This window comes from Drosophila gunungcola (assembly GCF_025200985.1).
Source record: "Drosophila gunungcola strain Sukarami chromosome 2R unlocalized genomic scaffold, Dgunungcola_SK_2 000004F, whole genome shotgun sequence".
In the NCBI taxonomy this organism is placed as follows: domain Eukaryota; kingdom Metazoa; phylum Arthropoda; class Insecta; order Diptera; family Drosophilidae; genus Drosophila; species Drosophila gunungcola.
Window position 1 is genome coordinate 2,207,280 of NW_026453167.1, and position 23,826 is coordinate 2,231,105.

General features: G+C 43.2%; 2 protein-coding genes across 2 annotated transcripts in view; one reads left to right on the forward strand and one right to left on the reverse strand.

Annotated features, from left to right (window-relative positions):
* The window catches only part of LOC128254097 (sodium channel protein 60E), a 36,844-nt gene extending 22,592 nt beyond the window's left edge, over positions 1-14,252 (forward strand). The window contains exons 15-28 of the mRNA XM_052982915.1: positions 50-292; positions 352-2,495; positions 3,130-3,457; positions 3,525-3,625; positions 4,105-4,279; positions 4,353-4,649; positions 4,920-5,074; positions 5,840-5,973; positions 6,037-6,706; positions 6,810-7,169; positions 7,287-7,395; positions 7,866-8,047; positions 9,953-10,216; positions 10,290-14,252. Coding sequence (XP_052838875.1) covers positions 50-292; positions 352-2,495; positions 3,130-3,457; positions 3,525-3,625; positions 4,105-4,279; positions 4,353-4,649; positions 4,920-5,074; positions 5,840-5,973; positions 6,037-6,706; positions 6,810-7,169; positions 7,287-7,395; positions 7,866-8,047; positions 9,953-10,040 — 4,986 coding nt within the window. The 3' untranslated portion in view covers positions 10,041-10,216; positions 10,290-14,252. The remainder of the gene's footprint in view (positions 1-49; positions 293-351; positions 2,496-3,129; positions 3,458-3,524; positions 3,626-4,104; positions 4,280-4,352; positions 4,650-4,919; positions 5,075-5,839; positions 5,974-6,036; positions 6,707-6,809; positions 7,170-7,286; positions 7,396-7,865; positions 8,048-9,952; positions 10,217-10,289) is intronic.
* Positions 14,253-14,302: 50 nt separating this feature from the next.
* Positions 14,303-23,398, reverse strand: LOC128254099 (transient receptor potential cation channel protein painless). Its single transcript, XM_052982917.1, is given in 5 exon segments — positions 14,303-15,144; positions 15,217-15,287; positions 15,290-17,213; positions 17,290-17,519; positions 23,276-23,398. Coding segments are annotated over 4 exon segments (2,751 nt in total). The 5' UTR covers positions 17,509-17,519; positions 23,276-23,398; the 3' UTR covers positions 14,303-14,607.
* Positions 23,399-23,826: the final 428 nt, after the last annotated feature.

The window sequence follows — 23,826 nt, forward strand, 5'->3', positions numbered from 1 at the left end:
TTTACTTTGACTGTATGCTAATGCTGTGCCCGATCTCTGATCCAAATAGGAAGTGGGCGAGGAGTCCAAGCTGGCGAGGAGCATCGAACGCGTGCGCGACCTGATACGCAAGAAGCGGCAGGAGCGCAAGGATCGCAAGGAGCGTAAGTTTGCGGACAAGTTCCAGCAGATCGTACTCGATGCCCAGCAGGCGCATGCTCAGGCTCATTCCCAGCAGGCTGCGGTGGGAGTGGAGAGGGGCGAAAAGGCGGGTGTGCTGGCCGAGACCAAGATGCACAGACTGAGCTATCAGGTGAGTTAAGGTTAAATATCTTACTTCCTAGCAACTAAATAAGTCTATTTGCCTTTTAGGAGTCTATGAACCGGCCAGTTTCGGGCTCTGATTTTGGCTTCCAAATTCCTCTGCACGACGGCCTGCACACGATTGTGGATGGCCTAGAGTACGATAACACAGGAGACTTGCCAGAGCAGATCCAGCTGGAGGCACATCCACTGCCACCCACCACAGACTCGCTGCCACCCACCTACGAAAGCGCCATGATGGCAGCTTTTCCCCCTCTCAATGGGAATGGGAATGGAAACGGGAATGGCAATGGCAATGGACAAAATCTAACGCCTTTCAGCCATTCGGAGCGCCGACTGCAGCACCAAATCTCCTCTGGCGTGAGCACCCAGCTGAACGATTCCCGGGAAGAGGCCACCTACACGGAATCCATTGAGCTGCGCATGCTGGGCCAGTACAACTCCACGGACACGGATCCGTATGCCAACGACCAGCGCAGCGGCTGTGGCTCCTTCAACCGTGGCGACTCGCTACCCGACAACTCCTCGCAGCACGACGAGGCCTATCTCAAGTACCAGAAGTCCCTGCTGACGCGTTCTCCCAGCTACCGCAAGTCGCTGGACCGCCTGTCCCAGTCCAGCGGACAGTCGCAGCGATCGCTGCTCAAGTCGGAGGAGGCGGAGATGCGGCGCCATTCGAGCGGTCTTTCGCTCAACTCCATATCGATCGAGCAGGACGAGCTGCTGTCGCAGCAGGGCAATCTGCGCGAGGAACTGCTCAACTGCGACCAAAAGGATCTCTTTCAGTTTCTGCAGGAGGACCAGGACGAGCCCAGGTCGAACCTGAGCTGCATCTCGAATGCCATGAGATCGCGACGTCCCTCCAGTCAGTTTGCACAGCAGCCAGAGAGCGAGGCGCTGATAGAGCACTCCGAGTTTGACAACATCATCCAGAGCTTCGAGAAGGAGCTGGAGGAGATCAAGCGCAGTACTACATCCCTGGAGCGCAAGCTTTCCAATCTGTCGGAGCCCTCGCCGGCGGCCGATGAGGCCACCAAGGCCATAATGGAGCACATTGCCATCATTACGGGCGCCTCGGAGCGTTCGGCCGCCGACGAGGTGGTGCATCCGCTAAATCCCTACGACAGCTATGACCTGTCCAGCGTGCCACGGCGTTCGCAGTCCGTCAGCGCAGCCGCTCAGCGGCAGTCCGTGAAACTGAAGCGGCGTAGTCTGGAGAAGCAGCGCAAGATCGACGAGGACTTTAGTATCTCCAATGAGATACGCAAAATCTGTGATCAAATTCACGCCCCCTTCGTGGCCATGGAAGCCATGGCAGTGGCAGCCACACAGCCTAGCAGTCAATCGCCCTTCCTGCGGCGCAAGATCGATCCGTTCACGGTGCAATTTGATCGCTTCAAGCGGCTTTCCCTGATCGAGCGTGTGGAGGAGCTGCCCGAGGAGGAAAAGCCCATCTCCACGCTGCGCATCGAGTCGGAGAAGATGCCGCGGAAGTTTCTCCACGGACACGACCAGTTGCGATTGGACAGCCTCTCGCTGAAAAGCACCAATTCGTATGAGAATCTGCTCATCCAAAAGCAAAAGCTATCTCCCGCCACGCCGCCCACATCCTTGAAATCGAGCATCGAGCCACCGACACTGGCGCAAATTTCATCGCTAAAGACCACCCCGCCGCTGGCTGCTCTCACCGAGCACCAGCAGCACTTTCATGCCACGAGCATCCAAGCAGCACCCACTCAGAGTCAGGGTCAGGGCCACAATGCCCATGCCAATGCCCATGCCCAAGCCCAAGCCCAAGCCCATGGCCATGGATATGCCCATGCCCACTCGAGGCGACGTCCGGAGCATCCACAATCGACGCTAGACAAAGCCGCATCCTTCCAGTCCGCGCGCACCGAGTCGCACAGCTCGGGAGCGGCCGACACGAGCTCTGCGGCCCAAAAGACTGAGCTGTCGCAGTCGCAGTCGGCCAACCAACCGCCAGAGTCGGCCAGCCAAAAGCCGACGTCGGCATTTACGCGACTGACCGAAAAACCATGGCATTGTTTGGTTTCCTACGTAGACGATCTCACTGTCGGTGGGAGACGTAACTCGCAGGGAGCTTACAATGATCCCATGACTTTTCCGAGCTATGGGGCCACCAAGCCGCCCAAGGTGCCCGACGACTGTTTTCCCCAGAAGTGCTACGATCAGTAAGTATATCAAATACCAACTTAAGAAGAGTGGGGCAGATTTACCACCTGCCTTTATCAGTGAATCCATTAGTTTGAGACATCCAATTTTTTTTTTAATTAGTCCGCCGTGACAGTAGAACTCTACTATCAGATATTGGAAGCAAAGAAGGCCGTAATAATGGAAATAACATATTAAATGCATGTTAATCGTAATTGTTATTTTCTTTTAATCGGAATACATTTTATAACTATTCTGTACCAATGATTTAAGACTTCGCACTATGGACCAAATTCGTCACATTTTTGATTTACGTGCATGCCAACGATCAATAAAATGCCAAGAAAACAGGAAACTAAGGGTGAAAAATATGGTTTCCTTAAACCGATTATTTTAATAGATAAAAAAACTCTATTGGTTAAACTAATTTATCTTAATGTTTTGGTTCGTGACGAATTTTCCCCTAGGATGCAAAATAACCTCTGATATAAAATTTGTTCTTTATTTGTCTTTCACTTTTTAAAATAAAATAAATTGCGATGGTATTTTTAATGAAAAATTTTAATTAAATTATACACTTTATGAAAAAAGATTGGCTTTGAAAAGTCTTCCCTACTTCCGAATTTAACTAGCCTAAATTACACTCGATTTCAGCTTCTACTTTCGCTGCCCCTGGTTTATGAGCTGCATGGACACGCAGAGCGCGAAGCACTGGACGCGCGTGAGGACGGCTGTCTTGACGGTTGTCGATACTCCGGCCTTTGAGTGGTTTGTGCTGGTGCTGATCTTTGCGTCAAGTATCACGCTCTGCTTCGAGGACATCAACTTAGACAAGAACAAGACGCTGAAGCGCGTGCTCTACTGGATCAACTTCTCCTTCTGTCTGATATTCGTGGTGGAGATGATACTCAAATGGCTGGCGCTGGGCTTCTCCAAGTACTTTACCAGCTTCTGGACCATACTCGACTTTATAATAGTGTTTGTAAGTAGTTGATTTTGGATGGGATTTGGCAAGGGAGCTTAAGTAACCGAGTTGTATTATTCTACAGGTGTCGGTTTTCTCGCTGCTCATTGAGGAGAATGAAAACCTGAAGGTACTGCGCTCGCTGCGCACATTGCGAGCCCTACGTCCGCTGAGAGCCATCTCTCGGTAAGTTGACAGTCGCTGGTTCCCTCGATAGGCTGCACCACAACCTACTCAGACATCCGTGCATCTGGTGAAGAAAGCTTTCTGCGTAGGATCTTCCGCCTCTTTCTCTATCACTACTACTACTGATCTCTCTTTTCCGGGGGATGATGCGATCCAAGAGCCGTGTGCAGTGTTTAATACAATCTCGTCTTCTTTATGGATTTCGAATAGAAATACGTACTCGTAGTAGAACACGCATTGCATCGTCCTCGCCTCCGTCCTCGTCCTCGTCCTCGAATCTGTTTAGTCAGTAGCTGAAGTCTCCTCTTCCTCTGTTATCTTTGTATAATGTAGATATGTACATATGTATAGATAGATACTAAGTTAGCCAATAACTCATCAGTTCATCTGTATACGTATCCATCTGACCACGACCACTTAGCACCACCTGCGTCCATCCCGTAATGACTAGCATCTTTCATCGTCCGTTTCTATTCCAGGTGGCAAGGAATGCGGATTGTAGTAAACGCTCTCATGTATGCAATACCATCAATTTTCAATGTGCTTTTGGTTTGTTTAGTTTTTTGGTTGATCTTCTCAATAATGGGTGTTCAGTTCTTTGGTGGTAAATTTTTCAAGTGCGTCAATGAGATGGGCGAATTGCTGCCGATAACTGTGAGTAGATGTTTTCGACTTAGCTATCCTATCTCCCATCATTGGAGTCGTGCTAATTAATAATGAATTGCAGGAGGTGAACGATAAGTGGGACTGCATCGAGCAGAACTACACGTGGATCAACTCGAAGATCACCTTCGACCACGTGGGTATGGGCTACCTGGCCCTGTTGCAAGTGGCCACCTTTGAGGGCTGGATGGAGGTGATGGCCGACGCGGTGGATGCCCGCGGAGTGGACCTGCAACCGCAGCGGGAGGCCAACCTATATGCTTATATTTATTTTGTTATATTTATTGTGTGCGGATCGTTCTTCACACTCAATCTGTTCATTGGAGTTATCATTGATAACTTTAACATGCTCAAGAAGAAGGTAAGTCCGTTGGCCTATGCTTCTTTGCATCCACACACGTGAATCACCTATGCATATGATCGGTACATCCAGCTATTTCATTTTATTTAAAAGCTGAATTGACGGCGTTTTGTTGTGTATTTTTAATCCTTCAAAGTTATTGTGTTGCTGTGTTGTGACCAGTTGTGTTCATAGAATATATATATGTTAAGCATATCGCTTAGTGTGTTACATAACCGTGGATTGTACATATATAATTAAATGTTCATTCTATTCTCATCACTTTTATAGTATGAAGGAGGAGTGTTGGAAATGTTTCTCACCGAATCTCAAAAACACTATTACACGGCTATGAAAAAATTGGGACGAAAGAAACCACAGAAAGTTATTAAGCGACCTATAAATCATTTTTTAGCTATGTTTTATGATTTATCCAATTCGAGAAGGTAAACAAACCCGTCAATCAACCCATGAACCAACCAATCTCAATCTAAGACCAGCAAATTACGTATATCTAATTATAGTTTGTACTTACTATTAGTCCTGCTCTCTGCCCTGTCTTCTCTGAATCTAACTAACTAACTCTTGTACTAACTAACTAACTCGTATGCTAACGCGTAGTTTTGTCGGTTAGGCCTACAACATATCCATAGAATGTTTCTGATTTGGTGATAAAATTCATTTGAACACTTGTAATTCCCGGCATTTTTGGTCAGATCTCCGGTGCTTGTCCCAAGCAAACACCGTCAAAAATGCCTCTATCTTCTGTGTTCTGTACTATGTACTCTGTATTCTGTACTCTGTATTCTGTATTCTGTATCCTATATTCAAATGCATACTTCTTAAAGTTCTGTAGAGCACCTTTTAATATTAGTACTAATAATGACGACTGATATGAATTAGATACTTTTCAAAATATCTGACCTAAAGCACTCTGGGCATGTTCTATCTGTGGGATGAGTAGCAGTCCTTTGGCTTCTCCAGCCGCCCATTTGGGATTTCACCCCTTGTGTGTACATCCAGCATGTGTATAGTTAGACCTAGCTCTAGTCTACTTTTTATAATTCTATGTAATGGTGCTCCTCGCAATGCCTGTACATAATCCCCTTTTTTTCTAAATTCCTGAGGAGCACTGCATTTTCGGCCAGCCGAAGTTTGTCGGTCATGTCGAGTATCATGTTTTAATTAAAATCAACTTTCGTGATGTGCAGGTTCGAGATTGCGATCTTTGTACTGATATTTCTCAACATGCTTACCATGGGCATTGAGCACTACGACCAGCCGCATGCGGTGTTCTTCATCTTGGAAGTGAGCAACGCCTTCTTCACCACAGTGTTTGGACTGGGTAAGTGGTTAGACTCTCTATAAGTTCCCAACGATTGATTGACATTTCATTCGCCGCCCGCAGAAGCCATTGTGAAGATCGTGGGCCTGCGTTACCACTACTTCACAGTACCGTGGAACGTGTTCGACTTTCTGCTGGTGCTGGCCTCCATCTTCGGCATTCTCATGGAGGACATCATGATCGACCTGCCCATCAGTCCGACGCTGCTGCGCGTGGTCCGAGTCTTCCGGATTGGGCGCATCCTGCGGCTGATTAAGGCCGCCAAGGGCATCAGGAAGCTGTTATTCGCCCTGGTGGTGTCGCTGCCCGCTCTCTTCAACATTGGTGCCCTGTTGGGATTGATTACGTTCATTTATGCCATCCTGGGCATGTCGCTGTTCGGGCATGTGAAGCTCCAGGGCGCCCTCGACGACATGGTAAACTTCCAGACTTTTGGACGGAGCATGCAGTTGCTGTTCCGGCTGATGACCTCGGCCGGATGGAACGATGTGCTCGAGTCGCTGATGATCCAGCCGCCGGACTGTGACCCCTTCATCCACGGACAAACGAACGGCAACTGCGGCCATCCGCTGCTGGCCATCACCTACTTTACGAGCTTCATCATCATTAGCTACATGATTGTGATCAATATGTACATTGCCATCATCCTGGAGAACTTTAACCAGGCCCATCAGGAGGAGGAGATCGGAATTGTCGAGGATGATCTGGAAATGTTTTACATTCGCTGGTCCAAGTATGTGTACTCACTGTCTCACTGTCTCGCTGGCAATAAGGATTAGCCGTCTAACTATTCAAAGACAACTAACTGATGACTGTTCGAACTGATTTACTTGCAGATATGATCCACATGCCACCCAATTTATACACTTCTCGCAACTGTCCGATTTTATTGCCTCTCTCGATCCACCATTGGGCATCTCGAAGCCCAATAATGTCGCTTTAGTGTCATTTAATCTGCCCATCTCTAAGGGTAATAAAATACACTGCCTCGACATTTTGCACGCGCTCGTGAAGCACGTGCTAGGTCATGTCGAGGAGACCGATAACTTCAAACAGTTGCAGGAACAAATGGATGTCAAGTTCAAGAAACAGTTTCCAACGCGCAAAGAATTGGAAATTGTTTCGTCGACGCGGATCTGGAAGCGCCAGGAAAAGGCGGCCAAGACCATTCAGACAGGCTGGAAGGAGTATTTGCGGTACTACAATTACCAAACACCAGCCAATAACCTCACCCTAGCATTCTCAATCTCAATCGACTCCCTTACCTGATTCCCATGACTTGCTAACCACCATTTGGCGTTGTATTTTCACAGGCGCAAGCGGGAGAAGGAGCGCTCCAACTCCGGCGACAGTGCCACCCAAACCTCCAGCCCAGGCGGATGGCAATCGAAGCTCTCAGCCTTGAACTTCTTCCACCTTCAGGTGAGTGCAGGCACCCGGGGTTTCACCAGCTTAAGGGGAGATTTGGGTAAGCTTGAGACATTTAAAAAGTAATCTGTTCAATTTCCTTGGATACTGGATACTGTATCACTCGAAATCAAAAAATTATAAAAATATCATTAGACAATCGAAGTTTTACGTTTTGAAAACACTTAGAAGGAAATATATATTTTTTTATTTTTGCATACAAATTTTTTTTGTTAGAATAAATAATAATAACAAATGAAATTAACAAAGGAAAACTCAACTCAAATTTCAGAGTTTGGTGCAGTCGTTTTGAAGTTATGATAAAAACGCTTAAAACTTTTAAACATAAATATATTAATACTAGTAAAAAGTTATAAACACACAACATTCTTGAAATATTTTCATAAATCTAAAACTAAAAAAAAAAATTAAAATAATAAAAAAAAAAATTTTTAAGTCGCTTAACCCTTTCTGATACTCCGCAGGTGAGTCGCCGTGGCACCGCCTGCTCCAGTCGGGCCTCGTCCCGGAAATCCTCGCGTGCCTCAGACGCCTCCGATCTCAGCGAACTGGCAGGACCCTGGCTGAATCTGCCCCTGATGCTCGTCTCGGGGGCCGATGATGTGGTCAAGGACATCAAGCAGCATAGCGACGAGCTGGGCAAACGGTATTTATCCTGGCTCCAACTGCATCAACCCACCCACATCGACACACTACATCGACATATACACAACAAACAAACACACACACCGACACGTAGACATTCCATGTATGTTTGTGTTTCATGGCTGCGATGAATTTGAAATGCAATTTTTAGACGAAAACAAAAGGCTTCCCATGCTCTCATGCCACCATAACATGCAACAAGAAAAGAACATAACCGTCGATAAATTAACGTTTTGTGTGTCCACAGTGTATATGAACTTAAGCCCTATTTCTAGCAAATCCTCTTGTATCTCCCTAAACTATGAGTCCCTGCTGGCAGACATGGTCACTGCCGTTCTCAGAAGTGGCTCGCAGCCCAGTGGCTTGAATTACCTAGGTAAAGGCAATTTGCTTAGCTTAGCTTAGCTGGCAAACTATAACCTACTATTTAATACGTACAAACTTAAATCTTACAACAGACAACAATCAGAAACCAATATCAATATCAATATCAAAATCAGTATCAGTATCAGTACCAACAACAAATGAAACAAGCAATCTTACAAACTTCGTTTTTAGTTATCACCCATACTCGTTGTAAATTCAGCTAGCTTAAGTATATGTATCTATTGAATCAACTATCCAGTCGACTACTTATACGTATCCTATCTAGTATTTCCATCCAAACTCGACTCTCAATCCAACTCAGCTCATTTAAGCGAACGCAAGCAAAGTCTGTCAAAAACTCATATGCCGTCAGAAGCTCTCTCTACAGCAACAACTTTCCAATTCAACTATTATTCAACAACTATCAGAACAAGCTAACACAGATAACTGCAGTTTTCAAACATTCGAGTAAATGCCTATAATAAGATTATTTGTAAGTAGCGGCCTATCCGGGATCCTTTTGAAAACCAATCCGTAGCTCAACCCACTCCGACTTCACCCGACTCGCCGAAATTAATTTGCGATGGACACGAGAATGCGCAATTATAGTTAATTTTGATTGGTTGCTTGCCCTTATCTAGATCGTTAATATAGTTTGGCTATCAATAAGTACTCTCATTTAGTTTAATCGTTGCTTACTAAACATGTTTACCAGGTAATTGGAACTGTAAGACTAAATCTCATACGAAATCGATTTTCATCCGCCTTTCATGATAATAATGTACAGCTTCTTTAGTATCGAAAGCTTTTCTTTCTTTCCTTTGTTATTTCGTCAAAAAATTGCAGCTATCGTTGAAACGAAACAATCTTCGTCTCGACCTTTTTAATGTGAACCGACCTTTCTAAACCTGAACCCTAACATTCTACATCCAAATTCAGATAAATGAAATTTATGCTTATGATTGTTATTATGACTGTTATTCCAACTACTAAACTATTACTATTATTAGCGGTAGCATATTTGTGGAAGCGCCTAGAGCAAGTCGTCGCCGAAGCTTTTATAATTTCTTTTTGCGTCATCAGGATGCTGTCGATGACAGCTTAACCTCACCTTCAGTACATAGAAAAAGTAATTATTGACAAGTGCCTCTACTCACTATCCACTCGACCTAGTTATCCAGTTACCCAGTTATCCACACCTACCAACCATTCACGACTCAATTGCGCAATTTGTAAATACTATCTGTGTACATAGCCAGCACTTCAACCACCACTGCACCACTGTCTGAATCTCAGTCAGCATCAGTATCAGTATCAATCTCACATGTTTGTGGCTTTACCTCCATTGAGATGCATTCAAATTCCATTCGAAACCAATCTTGCATTCCTAGTTATAAGCTTATGTTCTTGACTCATCATCAACTGTCTAACTATCTGTCTATTCTGATCTGACCTACCTATCTGTCCACACAACCTTCGTACTTGTGCGTTGTGCTGACACAATTGCCCGACACTAATGCGTGACTTTCACCCACAACAGCTGCTATGAACAACACGACCAACACCACCTCAACCTCCGCCTCTGCCACGGCCTCCTCCACCGCCACAGCCTCCGCCAGTGGCTGTAACCCGGCAGCCACCTGCTCCTCCGCCTCCGACGGCGGATCCGAACGACACCAGGCGGTGGGGGTGGGACCGCCTCCCTCACGTAAGCGCGCCTCTAGTTTCATTCGCAAGAAACCGCCCCTAGAAAGAGGTTTGTCAGCACAAAGCGCTTTAAGAGTAAACAAGAACGCTTTTGTCTGTATGTGTGATTTGTACCTGCCATCATCCGCCTGAGCAGCCCACTAAAGTCCCACTCTTTTGCCGTCTTCCAGCCGAGGCGCCAGCCCCCGAGGTGATCGTGACCAGGCCATCGCCGGACCAACAGATGCATCCCCATTCGCTCAGCCTGCGACCGGACAATGCCACGTTGGTCCATGTCCTGGTGCATCGCGAGAGCGAGGAGTACAAGGAGGACGATGAGGGCAGCAGACCATCATCGCCTCCTGGCGGAAATGGCAACGTAAGCGGCCTCGACAGGCTGAGCAAGCAGGCGCCACCGCAGATACGCATTAGTACCGGCTCGGTGGAGAGCACCATGGACACATGCACCATGCCCACGGTGCAGATCATGGTGGACAGCCCCAAGGATCCGCCGCGCGGCGACTTCAGTGTTGCGGCGGCCATCGAGAATGTTGATCTACCCATCGATGTGAATGTGCAGGGCGACACATCGCAGGTGTTCTACGACTACAATCCGGACAAGTCCACTGGTGACCATTTGGTAGAGGAGGAGGAGCAGAAGGAAGAAGTGCCGGACGAGCAGGCTCTACCGGACAGACAGAGATGACCTCCGGTCAACGATCCGCAGCGGGATTCAAACAGCAGCAGCAGCCAGAGTAGCAGCAGCAGTAGCAGTGCCGGTGCCAGTGCCAGGACCAGCTCCTCGTCCTCGTCGTCGATGGCGTCGGCAGCGGCCGCGGCAGCGACAGGTCCCGCAGTGCGGCGTCCTAGTTGACAACCTCCAGTCTGAGTGCGTATTCGATGCCGATTCCTGTGTGCATTTGTCTCAGAACTCGTAGTTTCTTAGGCTTAGAAATAGGCTTAGTCAGATGGGGCGGGGCTCGCCTCTTTGTTATCATAGTCGATTACCTATATAATTATATACTAGTCGCTTTATACGATATACATACGATATATACACATATACAGATAGAAATACGGAGAGCTATCCAAATTTATACATACAACATACAATATCAATCTAAGGAGGAAATCAATATTAACTATGTTAACAAAAACGTGCATTAAACCGTTGTAGTACTCGAATCAAATCAAAAATCCGTAGGAGTCGGTATCGAAATCGGAAACGGTAACGAAATCGGAATTGGAATCGCCTACATTATATGGTTATTGTCACAATCAGAATTGAGAAGAGGAGATTTGTCGGTAGTTTACTGCCCGATTTAGTTGTAGTCGAATGGGTTGACCCACTGAGGAAAGAATAGAATATGATATAATATTCTACCTTCTACGTGGGCCGACTTTTTTGAACATTTTCGAAGGTTGTTTTTGAACTATACAATACATAGAGATTGGCATTACTTGCTTACATTACATGTGTAACTAACTATCGCGGTTAGATCTAGGCTCATAACTGTAGTGTTTGTTTTCTCAATTATCGTCCTGCATATACGACGGTATATGTGAATAGTATCTAAATACATTTTGTACATATGCCAAAGGAAGTATTTTAAACTAAAGAGCTAATATAATATTAAAGTTACCGACATACGACATTAGTTAGAGACAATTTATTGAAATATTTATAAAGGTTTTTCGTTACGATAGCGCATCAAATTGCCGATTACCAATACAATTACGATATCGAATATTATCCATTACCGATTGTTCGAAGTACAAAAGCGAAGTATTAGTAGAATTGATTATTATTATTATGATTATTACATGGTATTGTACATATGTTATGGCCCATCCCATTTCGTTTTCTCATCCATCTGTAGAAACTAAGCCAAAAAACCATGTCAAGTGATGTACTCAATACACACTCACGTATTTAAATCAAACCTAATCCCAGTCGGGATCTAGCCACTACCACTACACTGCACTCTTATCGAAATCGTTAACTAACCAATCCAAGTAAACCCGAAATCAATCAGCAGACCTACCTAAGTACCAGCGAGATGAACTTTTATAATTGTTACGCGCTTAGTTTTAGTTTATTTCCGATTAAGTATAGCCGAAACAATCAAATTAAATCAAATCAAAGCAAAGCAAAGCAAGATGCAACCATTGTGGTCTTCAATGAAAAGAACAACCTACAAGCTTCCACAATAACTCTATTTTAGCACAATGATTTACAATTTACACTCGACTTCTTTGTACGATTTTAATAATGGTTAGGTTGGGCCAAGTTTCCAAGAAACTCGCCTTGTTACTTTGTTACTTTTTAAGTGTTGTTCTCTCTTTTAAGTCTCCATTGTGATCGCATTAAGTTTAAACATCGAACCAGGACATAAGTTGAGAAGTGAATATGATGTACTCCAAGCGGGAGAATATAAACAAATACCGATTACCGAATACTGAATACCGAATTACTTGTGCACACTTTAATCGACGAAAAGTCGAGTCTACGCTACTCTTACTCTACTTTCATAACTTAACAACAGACAATCAGACAGCGATTGATAGTAAATTGAAATTCTATGGTACCAACTAAATCGTTTTCTCCAGGAACAAACAACCAAATGAACGTACACACAACAACTTAATTGTGATTTTAACTGCAATTTTTACACATAAAATAAAACAACTAAGGTCATAATTTTTAATTAGAATTGTTAACAAAGGAAACAAATCCAACAACAGACAGAAACCAAACACTCGTCAATTAAGTGATATTTAATAATGATACGTACTCGTATTCGATTGTACATAAACGAAAAACGATTATGATAATGATAACGAAATAGCAATAGAACCTCATCCAACCACAAAAACAAAAGAAAAAACAAACAAAAAATTACAAAAAAAAGGGAAGTTTTACCTTTAGTTATCTTCAAAAAAAAAGAAAATTACAAAAAAATCCCGATTAAAAAGATATTACGATTAGAGAGCGAGACGAGACCAATCGGAGCGATGCAATGATGTGGGATGTTTAATTTAGTCATAGAGTATAACGACAATAAAATGAATGAGGCATATTCAATTAAATAGACACGAATTCGAGGCGTCATCGTTAACAAACCAAAAACTAAAGCTAAAACTCAAATTAACAACAGGCAGGCACACAAAAATTGGGGTAATAACAACAAAACGTAGCTCTTAGATATTATCGAACCGTATCGTACTCGTAATCGTAGTGGATCAAGCTATGCTCCCAGTCAAGTTAAGCCAGTAGCAAAAATCGAACCAATCGGAAACGGAAACGGATACAGAGGAGTCAGAACCGAGTCCTATGCATTTAAAGCTCACGGCACCGCAAAGGCAGGACATTAGGATGATGCTGGAACACATAAAGTACACAAAAATATATACCTATATAGTTAGCTACAACGCGGCTGGTTTGATTAGACATGCCTTACAGAATACACGATTTTATTTATATACATATTTATTGTTGAGATTAAAGTATATACGAACGATAGAAGTAAAACGTTTCATCAAAGGCCACGCTACCAGCAGCTGCAGCAGTAATAGAAGACGAATAATACCATTTAAATCAGGAGCTAAGAAGCTAAAACGAATCAGAAGTCGTAGGACGTCGTTCAACACGCTCTGAAAACTAAGTCAATTATTTTTATTTGCCACTTTTAAGGTCCTAGTCCTAGTCCTAGTCCTAGTCCTGCAACAATAACAGCAGTAACTAAACTAAAGTTAAATAGTAATTCGTATTCTAGCTTTGCTTATCATTGCCTGCGCTCAGTTCGCTCCTCACACCACGCTCCAATGGATCAAATCAGAGTTCTGGTCAGTTGCCGCTGTCGGAAGTCATTTGAAACAATAATTAGGCTGAAAATTGTTAACAAATTATGAAAGATGGCGCTTAGTTTGCATAAATTTCCTCTCGGATTTCTATTGCCGTTGATTGCCTCGTTAGCCCTTTAGGTCCGTCAAATTCGATTTGGTCCGCTACGCTCAGTTCATCTCTGACTTAAATAAACGATTTATAATAGACAACAGGGGCGATGCAGAAATAAATAAAATAAGAAACCATTAACCATAATATGTGACTAACACACATTTTGAACCGAATCATATCAAATCAAAACAAAAACGATAAAGAAAAAGCAAAAGAAAACCAAGTAAATGAAAACTCTAAAAAGCGTAAATCTAACATTTGAAATTAAATATTTACTCGGGTACAAATGGTACAGTAAAGATATTCGTTTATACAATATTTACTGTCTATATAACCATTATATACTACTTACTTACTGACAATTATTAAGGGTTTTGTTCAATTTCATTATTCGTATGTTAATAAAAACAATTTCCGACTAACTCGGCTCATTAAACAGCATGTGAAATGCGAATCAATCTCGAAGTTAGTGGATTAGCCTAATGCAGGGGTTTTATTTTTTCTTTCGTATAACAGAACTGATGGTCCAATGTCCCTTACACTATACTCCATCACCTACGGTCCTGCAGCAGCCGTAGGATCTGCTCCAACTTGTCGTCGATGTCCTTCTTCCGTTTGTCGATGACCTGCTCCTGCTTTCGCCTCTGCTCCGCAACGTTCTTCTGGTCCATCACCGCCAGGGCCATCTTGACCGTCCGGCCGTCCATCTGGGAGCACCTTCCGGTGGATACACAGCAGCAGGGCAGGACTCTCAGCGGCGGGTCCAGCAGCTTCTTCTGGTGCTCTGCTGTCGCATTCCTGGTGGGCAGTGGCTGGAAGCTGGCCTTCTGCTCGTCCCTGTTCAGGGTCTTCATCTCGAAGGGATCGCTCATGGGTATGAGCACCTTGTTGCCATCGTTTGGCAGCACGGTGATCTGTCGCAGACTCAAATAGTTGGGATAGATGTTCATCAAGCGCTGGGACACTTTCCGCAGAGGGTTGCTCATCAGGCAGGGAGCACATCCGTGGCCAGTCAATACCATTTCATATCGACTCAGCACTTTGGTCCGGCAAATGGCCCCGTTCAGCTCCGCCTGCGCCCTGATAGCCTAAGAGAATACGAGGTATGGATACTTGGGATAAGTGGAGGATGACGGATGATGTTGGAAAGATAAACCCACCTGAGTATCGCTCACGGCTAGACCGTTCAGCAGGTTGAACAGCACAATGGTCATGAAGAACACGAACAGCAGAAGAACAGGTAGGTGTAGATGCTGGTAAACTTTATGGATCCGGCATCAAACTCGCCCGTCAGCATCACAATGGTCTTGATCAGCGTCTCGATGGGCTTGGTGAAATTGTTGAAGTCCCCACCGTCCTCCTTTTCATCCTTCGCAGGTTCCGCAGTGGGCTTGGCACCAGCCTCAACCACCGGCTGGCCGAAGAGTATGTAGAAGCACAGACTGAAGGTCAGCACGAATATCGAGTAGAGGGCAAAGCTCTTCACAAAGCTGCCGGCCACCTCCCGCAGCATGAGCATGTGCGTCGAAATGGCCAGCACTGGCAGGGAGCCCACCAGCAGGCAGAACTCCATGGCGACCAGCAGGATGGTTGAGACGGCCAAAATGCGTTGTGTCTCCTTGTCGAAATCGTCTGCAACGCAGCTACATATGCATAGTACTATCAGCACGACCTCCATTATGTTAATTATGGAGCAGAAGTACCGAGCCCCCGACACTAGCCCCTGAATGACCTCCCGCACAATGAGGTAGGCGATTCCCAGCCAGGAGAGAACTCCGAATATGGTGGTGAGATGACGCTGATCACTTTCGTGAAACTTGAGGAGCGTTTGAGTGATAATGGAGGCGGCGAACACCGAGTAGAACAGGAAGTTGAGGTAGAAGATCACGGAGAGCCGGTGCCACTTGAGGAAGAGGAAGCTCGAGATCAGCGGATGCTGCAGCAGGTGCCGCAGTTCCTTCGATTCGGCCATGAAGGCAATGGGGGCCATTTCGTCGTGGAATTGACTGGTGACTGGATGATTACCCACTGCCAAATCTTTCTCCTGCCGCATCAGATTCTTAAAGTCAAAGTTGATCTCGAAATTTCGCTCACCCGGCTTCTCTCCGTTCGTCGTAATGCAGGAGTCCAAGTGCTCCTCGAGCACCTCCGGCGGTATGTCCTGGATGGGTAACGTGCCAAAGGCGCTCCTGGCGCCCATGTAGGCGCCATGCTTAAGCAGTTTCTGTATGGCTGGCGTGTTGCGGTATTTAACCGCGTAGAATAGTGGCACCTGACGTCCCGTATCCGCCTCGTTGACGTCCACGCGATCACTGTTCAGGAGTAGCTCGAAACAGCGCGAATGGTCGAAGTTATCGTACGGAGCTTCGTCCAAACGACCAATGACCGCATTAAAAAGCCTGGCGGTGGGGCTCAGCCGCAAGTTTGGATCGTCGAGCAGTCGTTGAAGGGCCTGCCAGTTGCCCCAGATGACGGCCAACTCGACGAGACTGGCCTCGTTGGTCTTGACGGGCTCCATGCTGATGTCCATGCCAGTGGCGAGGATGGCTTCGAATGCATTTTGATTGCCTCGCTTGATGCTCTCCTGCAGCAGGCTGTAGCACTCCTCCTTGTGGGCATTCTGTTGGTTATCCTGCACGCCCTGCACAAACATGGCCAGCTGCTGCTCAAACCTGCTGTCGTCTCCGTCCCGCAGAGTCCTGTGAAGCGTTTGTGCATCGATCACAGCATCAGTCTGTCCCTCTTGCTTCAGTTGCAGTTCCGGGAACTGGGCCTGCAGCAGTCGACGCACTTCGCCATCACGAAAGCTATCAATGTCCAGGTCTGGCAGGGCCACGAAGAGCTGCACCAGCTCCTGCTTCTGGGCCTCTGCCACCTTTCTGTTCCTCAGCACATGGTGCAGCGGCGTGAAATCGCCTTGATCGACTATATTTGGCGAGGCTCCGCTGCTGAGAAGCAGCCGCATGCAGGCTAGCACCGCCGGGGCATTCTCCTGCGTGAGATTCTTGGCCAGCGAGTTGAGTGGCGTGAGCTGGCCGTACTTTCTATCCACCTGAAACTCTTTTTCCGGCCGGTGTTCCAGCAGTGCCTCCAGATTGCCGGGATCCCTTGAATCGGTAGCATAGTTGATGGCGGCCTTGTTTAGTTTCTTGTTGATCTGTAGAGATGCGAAAGATGGTTAGCTGGGCATTGAAATCAGGATGCTAAGGTGCACTTTTGTCACATGTACATACATAGGTGACCTTACTTCCGTGGTGGATGCAGGCCTCTATGAAATCCCGACAGCCCGGTGTGGATAGTGCCTTCTCGTAGATGCTTGTGTGGCGCTCGTCCAGTCTATTGGCCTCTGCACCATTGTGCAAAGCGATCTGGAACTGAGCGATGTCTTTATTGGCCAAAGCTGCGCTCAGCTGAGCCTGCGGATCGGTGAAGCCGCAGTTGTTAATGTTCATTTCTCGGGGCTCTGCAATAAGAGAAGCGGGCAACGGGGCGTATTAGCTATGTTGAGTAGCTTCTGTGTGGGCAGTTTAGACTATTTTTAGCATAAGTCCATATAGTCACAATATAAAATTAAGCAAATTCAATTGAGAACAACGACAGTCCTTTAAACTCTACCAAGTCTTACCTTTAAAATACAGGGGTTATAAAAAGTGTTTACACAATTTCATTTGTTTTGCCTAAATATTTTTGACCCCCCAATATATTTTAAAACAGATATATATTATATTATATATATATTCGTTTCTTGATTGAATTTTCACCTTTTATATGTACTACATATAAAAACATCTTAAGATACATCAACTATATTGTAATGCGTAATTTAATTTGTTGAAAGCCAACAACTATAGTTGTTTTAAATGTCCAAATTTTGAATTTAAAGCTACTACCATTTGAAACCTATATTTTGTTGTATGTTGTTTTATTGAGCTTGTTCATCAGCTTTTATTTTTAGTTTTTAGACTATTTATTGTGTATAACGTCTTTTGATCCAGGTTCTGGCTTATGCCTAAGCTTAACATTTGGCCATTTAACAAAGCTGGCTCTTTGGTAATTACCCCCACGCATCAAATGAGCTAAGGTCAGGTCAGTTGGCAAATATGCAAGAACCCGCATGGCTCTTCGAACTTCTGATTTGACCAGTCCAAAACCTTGAGAAGTTAAGACAATGGGAATGATTTTTGACAACACTTCATGCTACGATGGTTTTCACATGGAGTGGGCATGAAGCTGGAGTTAAGCCAGAGCCGAAAGCTGCCCTACAGGTTTCTCGACAGCCAAATCTCCGTTTTGGGGGCAATTAAAGAAAGCGTCTTAAGTGGTATCTGTGGTACCGACATCGGTCCTAATTTGCTTCCCCCCCCCATGTAGTTATTAAATTATAACAATCCCAGCGAAGACAATAGAAGGTCGGCAGCGGGCGGAGGCAGTAGTTGAGCTCAGGCTGTAAAAGAATGTCCGTGTAATGGGCTTGTAGCTTGCAAGAAAAAAAGGTAAGCAAATTAATCGCATTCTGTATAAACTAGAAGGTTAACAGGCCTCGTAAAGCGGGTGTCAAACTTGTTACAGCTTGGTTAACAGAACTATGTTCAGTACAGGCAGTTTGAGAAGTACTGGTCTGGAAAGCGCAAGCAAATGGGATTCCCAGAGTTTCCCATTTTCTTTTATTAAAACTTTTAGCTTTTGGAGAAGCTCATTTTCCACGGAAAAATAGGGGACCGAAGAGGAGGAGAAATTCCCAAGAAATCAGCACTCAAATTACATATGTCTAACGATGTCGATGAATTTTAAACGAAGGCGAGATCGACGTTTTCCCAAATGTAGACACAAACAAAACAATAAGAAAACACTAAAAAATTTTTAAAACAAAGCGCTTTGAACTGTGAATCCCGGCGTGAAGTGAGTGGTACATTATATGTTTTAAATTTTCACTCAGAGGACCTCTGGATTATAGACACGGAAATTTTGTGGGATCTTTGGAACACTCCTTTATAGCACTCACAAAAACAAGGACTGTGTTAAATATATTCTTATTCTGAGCTAATTATAAAAAAAAATGTAATTAGCTTGACTGTTATATCATAATTTTTTTTATACTTTCATTTTTAGTACTTTTTAAAAAAAAGTTTTATTTTTCTTCGTATAACTGTTTATCGAGTAAAGTAAAATAATTGTTAATTTTTCTTTGATTCCTTTTAAGTATATCAAATTATAATATTTAATTTATTGTTCTAGTTTGGAGGAGCATGTGTTTGAAATTTAGGGTGAGCCTTACTGAATAACGCTGAAGATTTTATATGATTTTTACTATGTTTTTTTTTTAGTTTTAATAAATATTTTAATTTATTCGAAAATTCTGCCCATCATAGCTTAAAAGCAACATCTTGCCTGATTACTCACCACCCATTACAACCGCGATCTTTGTGATCGACAAATTTAAATCTGGTTTGGTCTGGGTATCAACGTCTAACTATCATAAAGAATAATCATAAAATAATCGACACATCAGTATCAATTAGCAATCAATTTGTTTCGCTTTACGCTTTGATAACTCTTCTGGATGGGGCTTTATGGATGTAGCCTTAGGGGGGGCGGTCTGAAATCGCAAGATTTATAAGCGGCTTCTTGCGTAAATTTCAAGGCGGCTTCTTCTGTGGGATTCTTCTCTCTTCTTTTCTGCTGATACTTGAAATGTGTGAGAAATCGTCTAATCACACTCGAAATCTGGCTAATTTGAATACGCGACTGCTGATTATTTATCAACGGCCAAAGAATTGGTAATCAGGAAACAGACGTTTACTCATCTGTTGAAGGTGGCTCTTCAGCTAAAGTTATTTGGTGGGATAAGCAAACAAATTATGGATTGTAAATGACCCCCCAGGTGGCAAGTTTGGTCTGATAAGATAAAAAGAATCGCACAATCACCTTCTTTAATTGGCCCTCTGTTTGGCTTCTCTGTTTGGCTTATGACTGTGTATTTGGCCACTATGCCACTATTTGTAAAACCAATTGACAAACAACTTTATTGTTTGCCCACCTCAGGCCCAAAGTCTTAAAAGCCAGTTGACAGAATGGCGTAATAGAAATTAGCAAAAACGATTTTGAGAGTGAGCAGACTGAAAATACAAATTCTTTTCACTGCTTCTGGCTTATGGAATGCGTTGCAAGATGAAAACCTGCCGATCAGGTTTGCACAGGGAAAGCAATAAGACCAACAAACAATTGCACTTAACGGAAGTTTTGCACTACTTTCAGCTGTAGAGAGGGATCGCAAAGAAGGGAAATCGTATATACAAAATTGTTTACTGTAGTGCATAAAATACAAATCTGCCAGCCTCTTATAGGTGGTCAAATTACTGTACTCAATACTCTACTTACTTAAGACGATTCGAAGTGTAATTTGTCTACCCTTGCTCCTTTAAAATTATGGGCAGTTAAGGAAATATTTAATAATTAAAACTTAATCTGAAATGGAACCCTTTTTTTAAATTATTTTGTATGATATTTGCATAAATTTCTTGAAGTCAAAGATATGATCGACGTTTCCAATTTAAATTTGTTATTTTTTTTGCTCCCTGTCACTTAATCCAAAATCAGCCCAGACAATGCTCCAAAGAGCAAGCAGGCACAATTGCGGTCAAAATAATAATAATTTGTTAGCTTAATAGCAATAAAAAAAAATTTGAAAGCAACTTTTAAAAAATTGTTTAAATTTTCGTGAAGCTAATACTACAAAGCTCACATAATAAAAAAATTATTATTTGTTTTAATTTTGCTTGAAAAACTAAAAAAAAATCAAAGGTTTTTTTTAATTCTAATTTTTTTTTCGGATGCCTTACAAACTCAGTTCACCATGAAGTCAGCCCCCGTCAACATCTATAGCCACATCTACAGACCCATCTCCGCTCGCATCCATCTTAATTATGACTTTTGTACGATGACAATTTCGGGCTCAGTGAGAGGTATGTTATTGAGTACTACATTTTCCCACTACTATTATTTTGACCTCAACTGTACGGATACAAGAACGGGGAGCAAATAAAGGAGATTGTCTGGAAATGTTTCTGGCGGAAGGGTGATTCGCAACACCACGAACTTTATAAATAAAAGAGTTTACAGATAAATTCTCAGGATCCATGAAGACTGGCTGACGCACTTTTTCGCTACATTTACTGAACAAGTGATGCTGTGTTAAATTTCGCACAGGGATTTTGCTCATCGCTATTGCGATCGTCAAAACATTGATGTTTGTGGAGTGGGCGAGCTAAGAAAGTAATAAACAAATTTACTTGGCCATAAAATTTGTCAATTATAAATCTTGATATTTTGTTTACTGAACTTAGTGCGATCTCTACATCTACACTTAATGAAAAACATTACGTTCGCTCGGTTATGTTTATAAACACAGATACTGAAATTCTAAAAAAAGCTTAGGAGTGGCCAAGAAAAAGCTGTGATCGTGATTGAGGCCACAACTGTAGTTGTTTTTGTATGTACAAGACAAAACTTAAGCTTGAACCAAGCTGAGCCCGAAATTGTCATCGTAAAAAAGTCATAATTAAGATGGATGCGAGCGGAGATGGGTCTGTAGATGTGGATATAGACGTTGACGGGGGCTGACTTCATCGTGAACTGAGTTTGCAAAGCATCCGCGAAAAACCAACAGCTGCAGCAGCAGAATTTGGATGAATACGGACTTTTCTGCGTACTGAAAAATTCAAACAAACAGCTTACAGACACATGGGCAATAGTCCAACTAAAACTAAAGTGGATACCCTCGTTCATGTAGAAATGTGTGTGCTCTATATACCCACTGTGCACTTCATGAACAATTGACTGCCCCACATCATTTACACAACAAAAGATTTGGGAGGGGTGTCCAGAGTGAAGAGGAAGAATCGGAGCTCCGCACAATTCAGTAATTTCAAATAATTTATTAAACACACTCGGACAGAGTGTACAGCCCGGAAAACGGAGCAAAATTAATTGTTTGTTCGGTTTTAGCAACACTAGTGAAATATAGTCGAATATAGGGCTTTCATCTGTCTCGATCGCACTCAAATATGATAAATTTAATCTTTTTATGTCGTTATCAATTTAAAAACATTCGAAATTACCCTGTTTTTAAAACTATTTTTGATTGAGTTCGTTTTTGAGTATGTAATCATTTTGGGCCCCTTTTGGATCTACGCCTTTGAGCGCCACAAAAAGTAGAAAACGAATCAGCAAAAGCTGATGGGCGGAGTCTAATCGACGAGCGAATGAATCCATCGGCACAATGAATGAATATGAATCCACGGTTCAAGCATTCGTGAATAGGCCACATAACACGCCGCATATCGCCTAATCGATGGATTACTTAATTGTAATTGGCAATAAAAAATGCAAATTTAGCAGTTCTAAAAGGGGAAAAGGGAAACACTAGACACTAGACGCCTTAATTCCATGCAAATGACACTGCTTCAACGGAATTGAATCCCCAACCCAGATCCCAGTTGGGTAAACATTGGGCTCAATTGACTGGTCGTCAACTGCACGACGACTCTGGTCTAAACACGCCTGGTCAGCAAGAACATTTTTGGTTTGATAGTGAGTTTTACAATGTACAACATAAGCATTTCACAGAAAACGAAAAGTGGCCACCGCAGGCGTTGCCTTTTAGGGCATGGATCTCAAGTTCGTGATCTGCCCACCAGGCACTTGAAAATCGTTTTTTAAAACTCCGATGATGTCACACAGATCGCATATATAAATTCCAAATTAATCATATATTAATCATTTATCAACTGCAACTCAATCAATTTATTAGCTGTTCTCGACGTCATTAAAACAAAGCAGCTTTTTTAATACATTTTTGCGATTACGCCGTGGGCGCCGTTTTCTGCAGTTTTTTAACCTTGGATCGCCGTTAAATGTTTTAAAACTTGTTTTTTCACTGCTGCTGTTTTTTGTTGTGTGGGCCGAGCACGGATTGATATTTGCAACTGCGGTTTCACTGATTTGCCCCGTATCTGCATTACACATGATTCATTCACAGTAACTAATAAAACACATTAATTTATCCGCGAGTCATCATCTTAAGCTTAAGATACGTGACAGCATCTTATTGATTTGCATAATGAGAGCGGTGATTCATTTGCTTTGAATATAACTTTCGGGTTTGTTTTGAAAACGCTTTTTAAAATCCTTTAAAAGATTTCAGACGCAGCGCGTGCGTACCTTCTTCGTGAACATCCAACCAGCGACTAAACCGATCCGTTAAAACGATCTTCGAAGTAAATTGGCGGGCCACAAAATTTAGCTGATGAAACCAGATACCAACGGCTAGAGTCCCCACTACATGTATCAACAGTATATTATGAACTAATATTAATTAATCATTTCATTTTATCATTGGCATAATATTTGTAATTAAACATTACCACACATTTATTTAGTATAGTATGCACAGCATAACTTAAAATTAAGAAAAATAATACCAAAATTTACGTAAATGTAATGTAAAACAGCGCCTATTTTGATTTTTACACTAATGATTCGATGTTTTTAACTCAAACAGGTAGTTACAAAATGGTCACTCCAAAAATAACACTCCAGTTCTTGTGCTGTTAATTTATAACTGTTAACTGGCTTAAACAGTCGATAACGATTAATATTCAAACTTGCAATTTAAATGGTTTTTATTCCCGTTATTGCTTTGTAAGGTAATTTTAGTTTTAAATTTGTTAGCTGACTAACGTAGCGTTCTTTCTTGTTTTATTATATTTTTG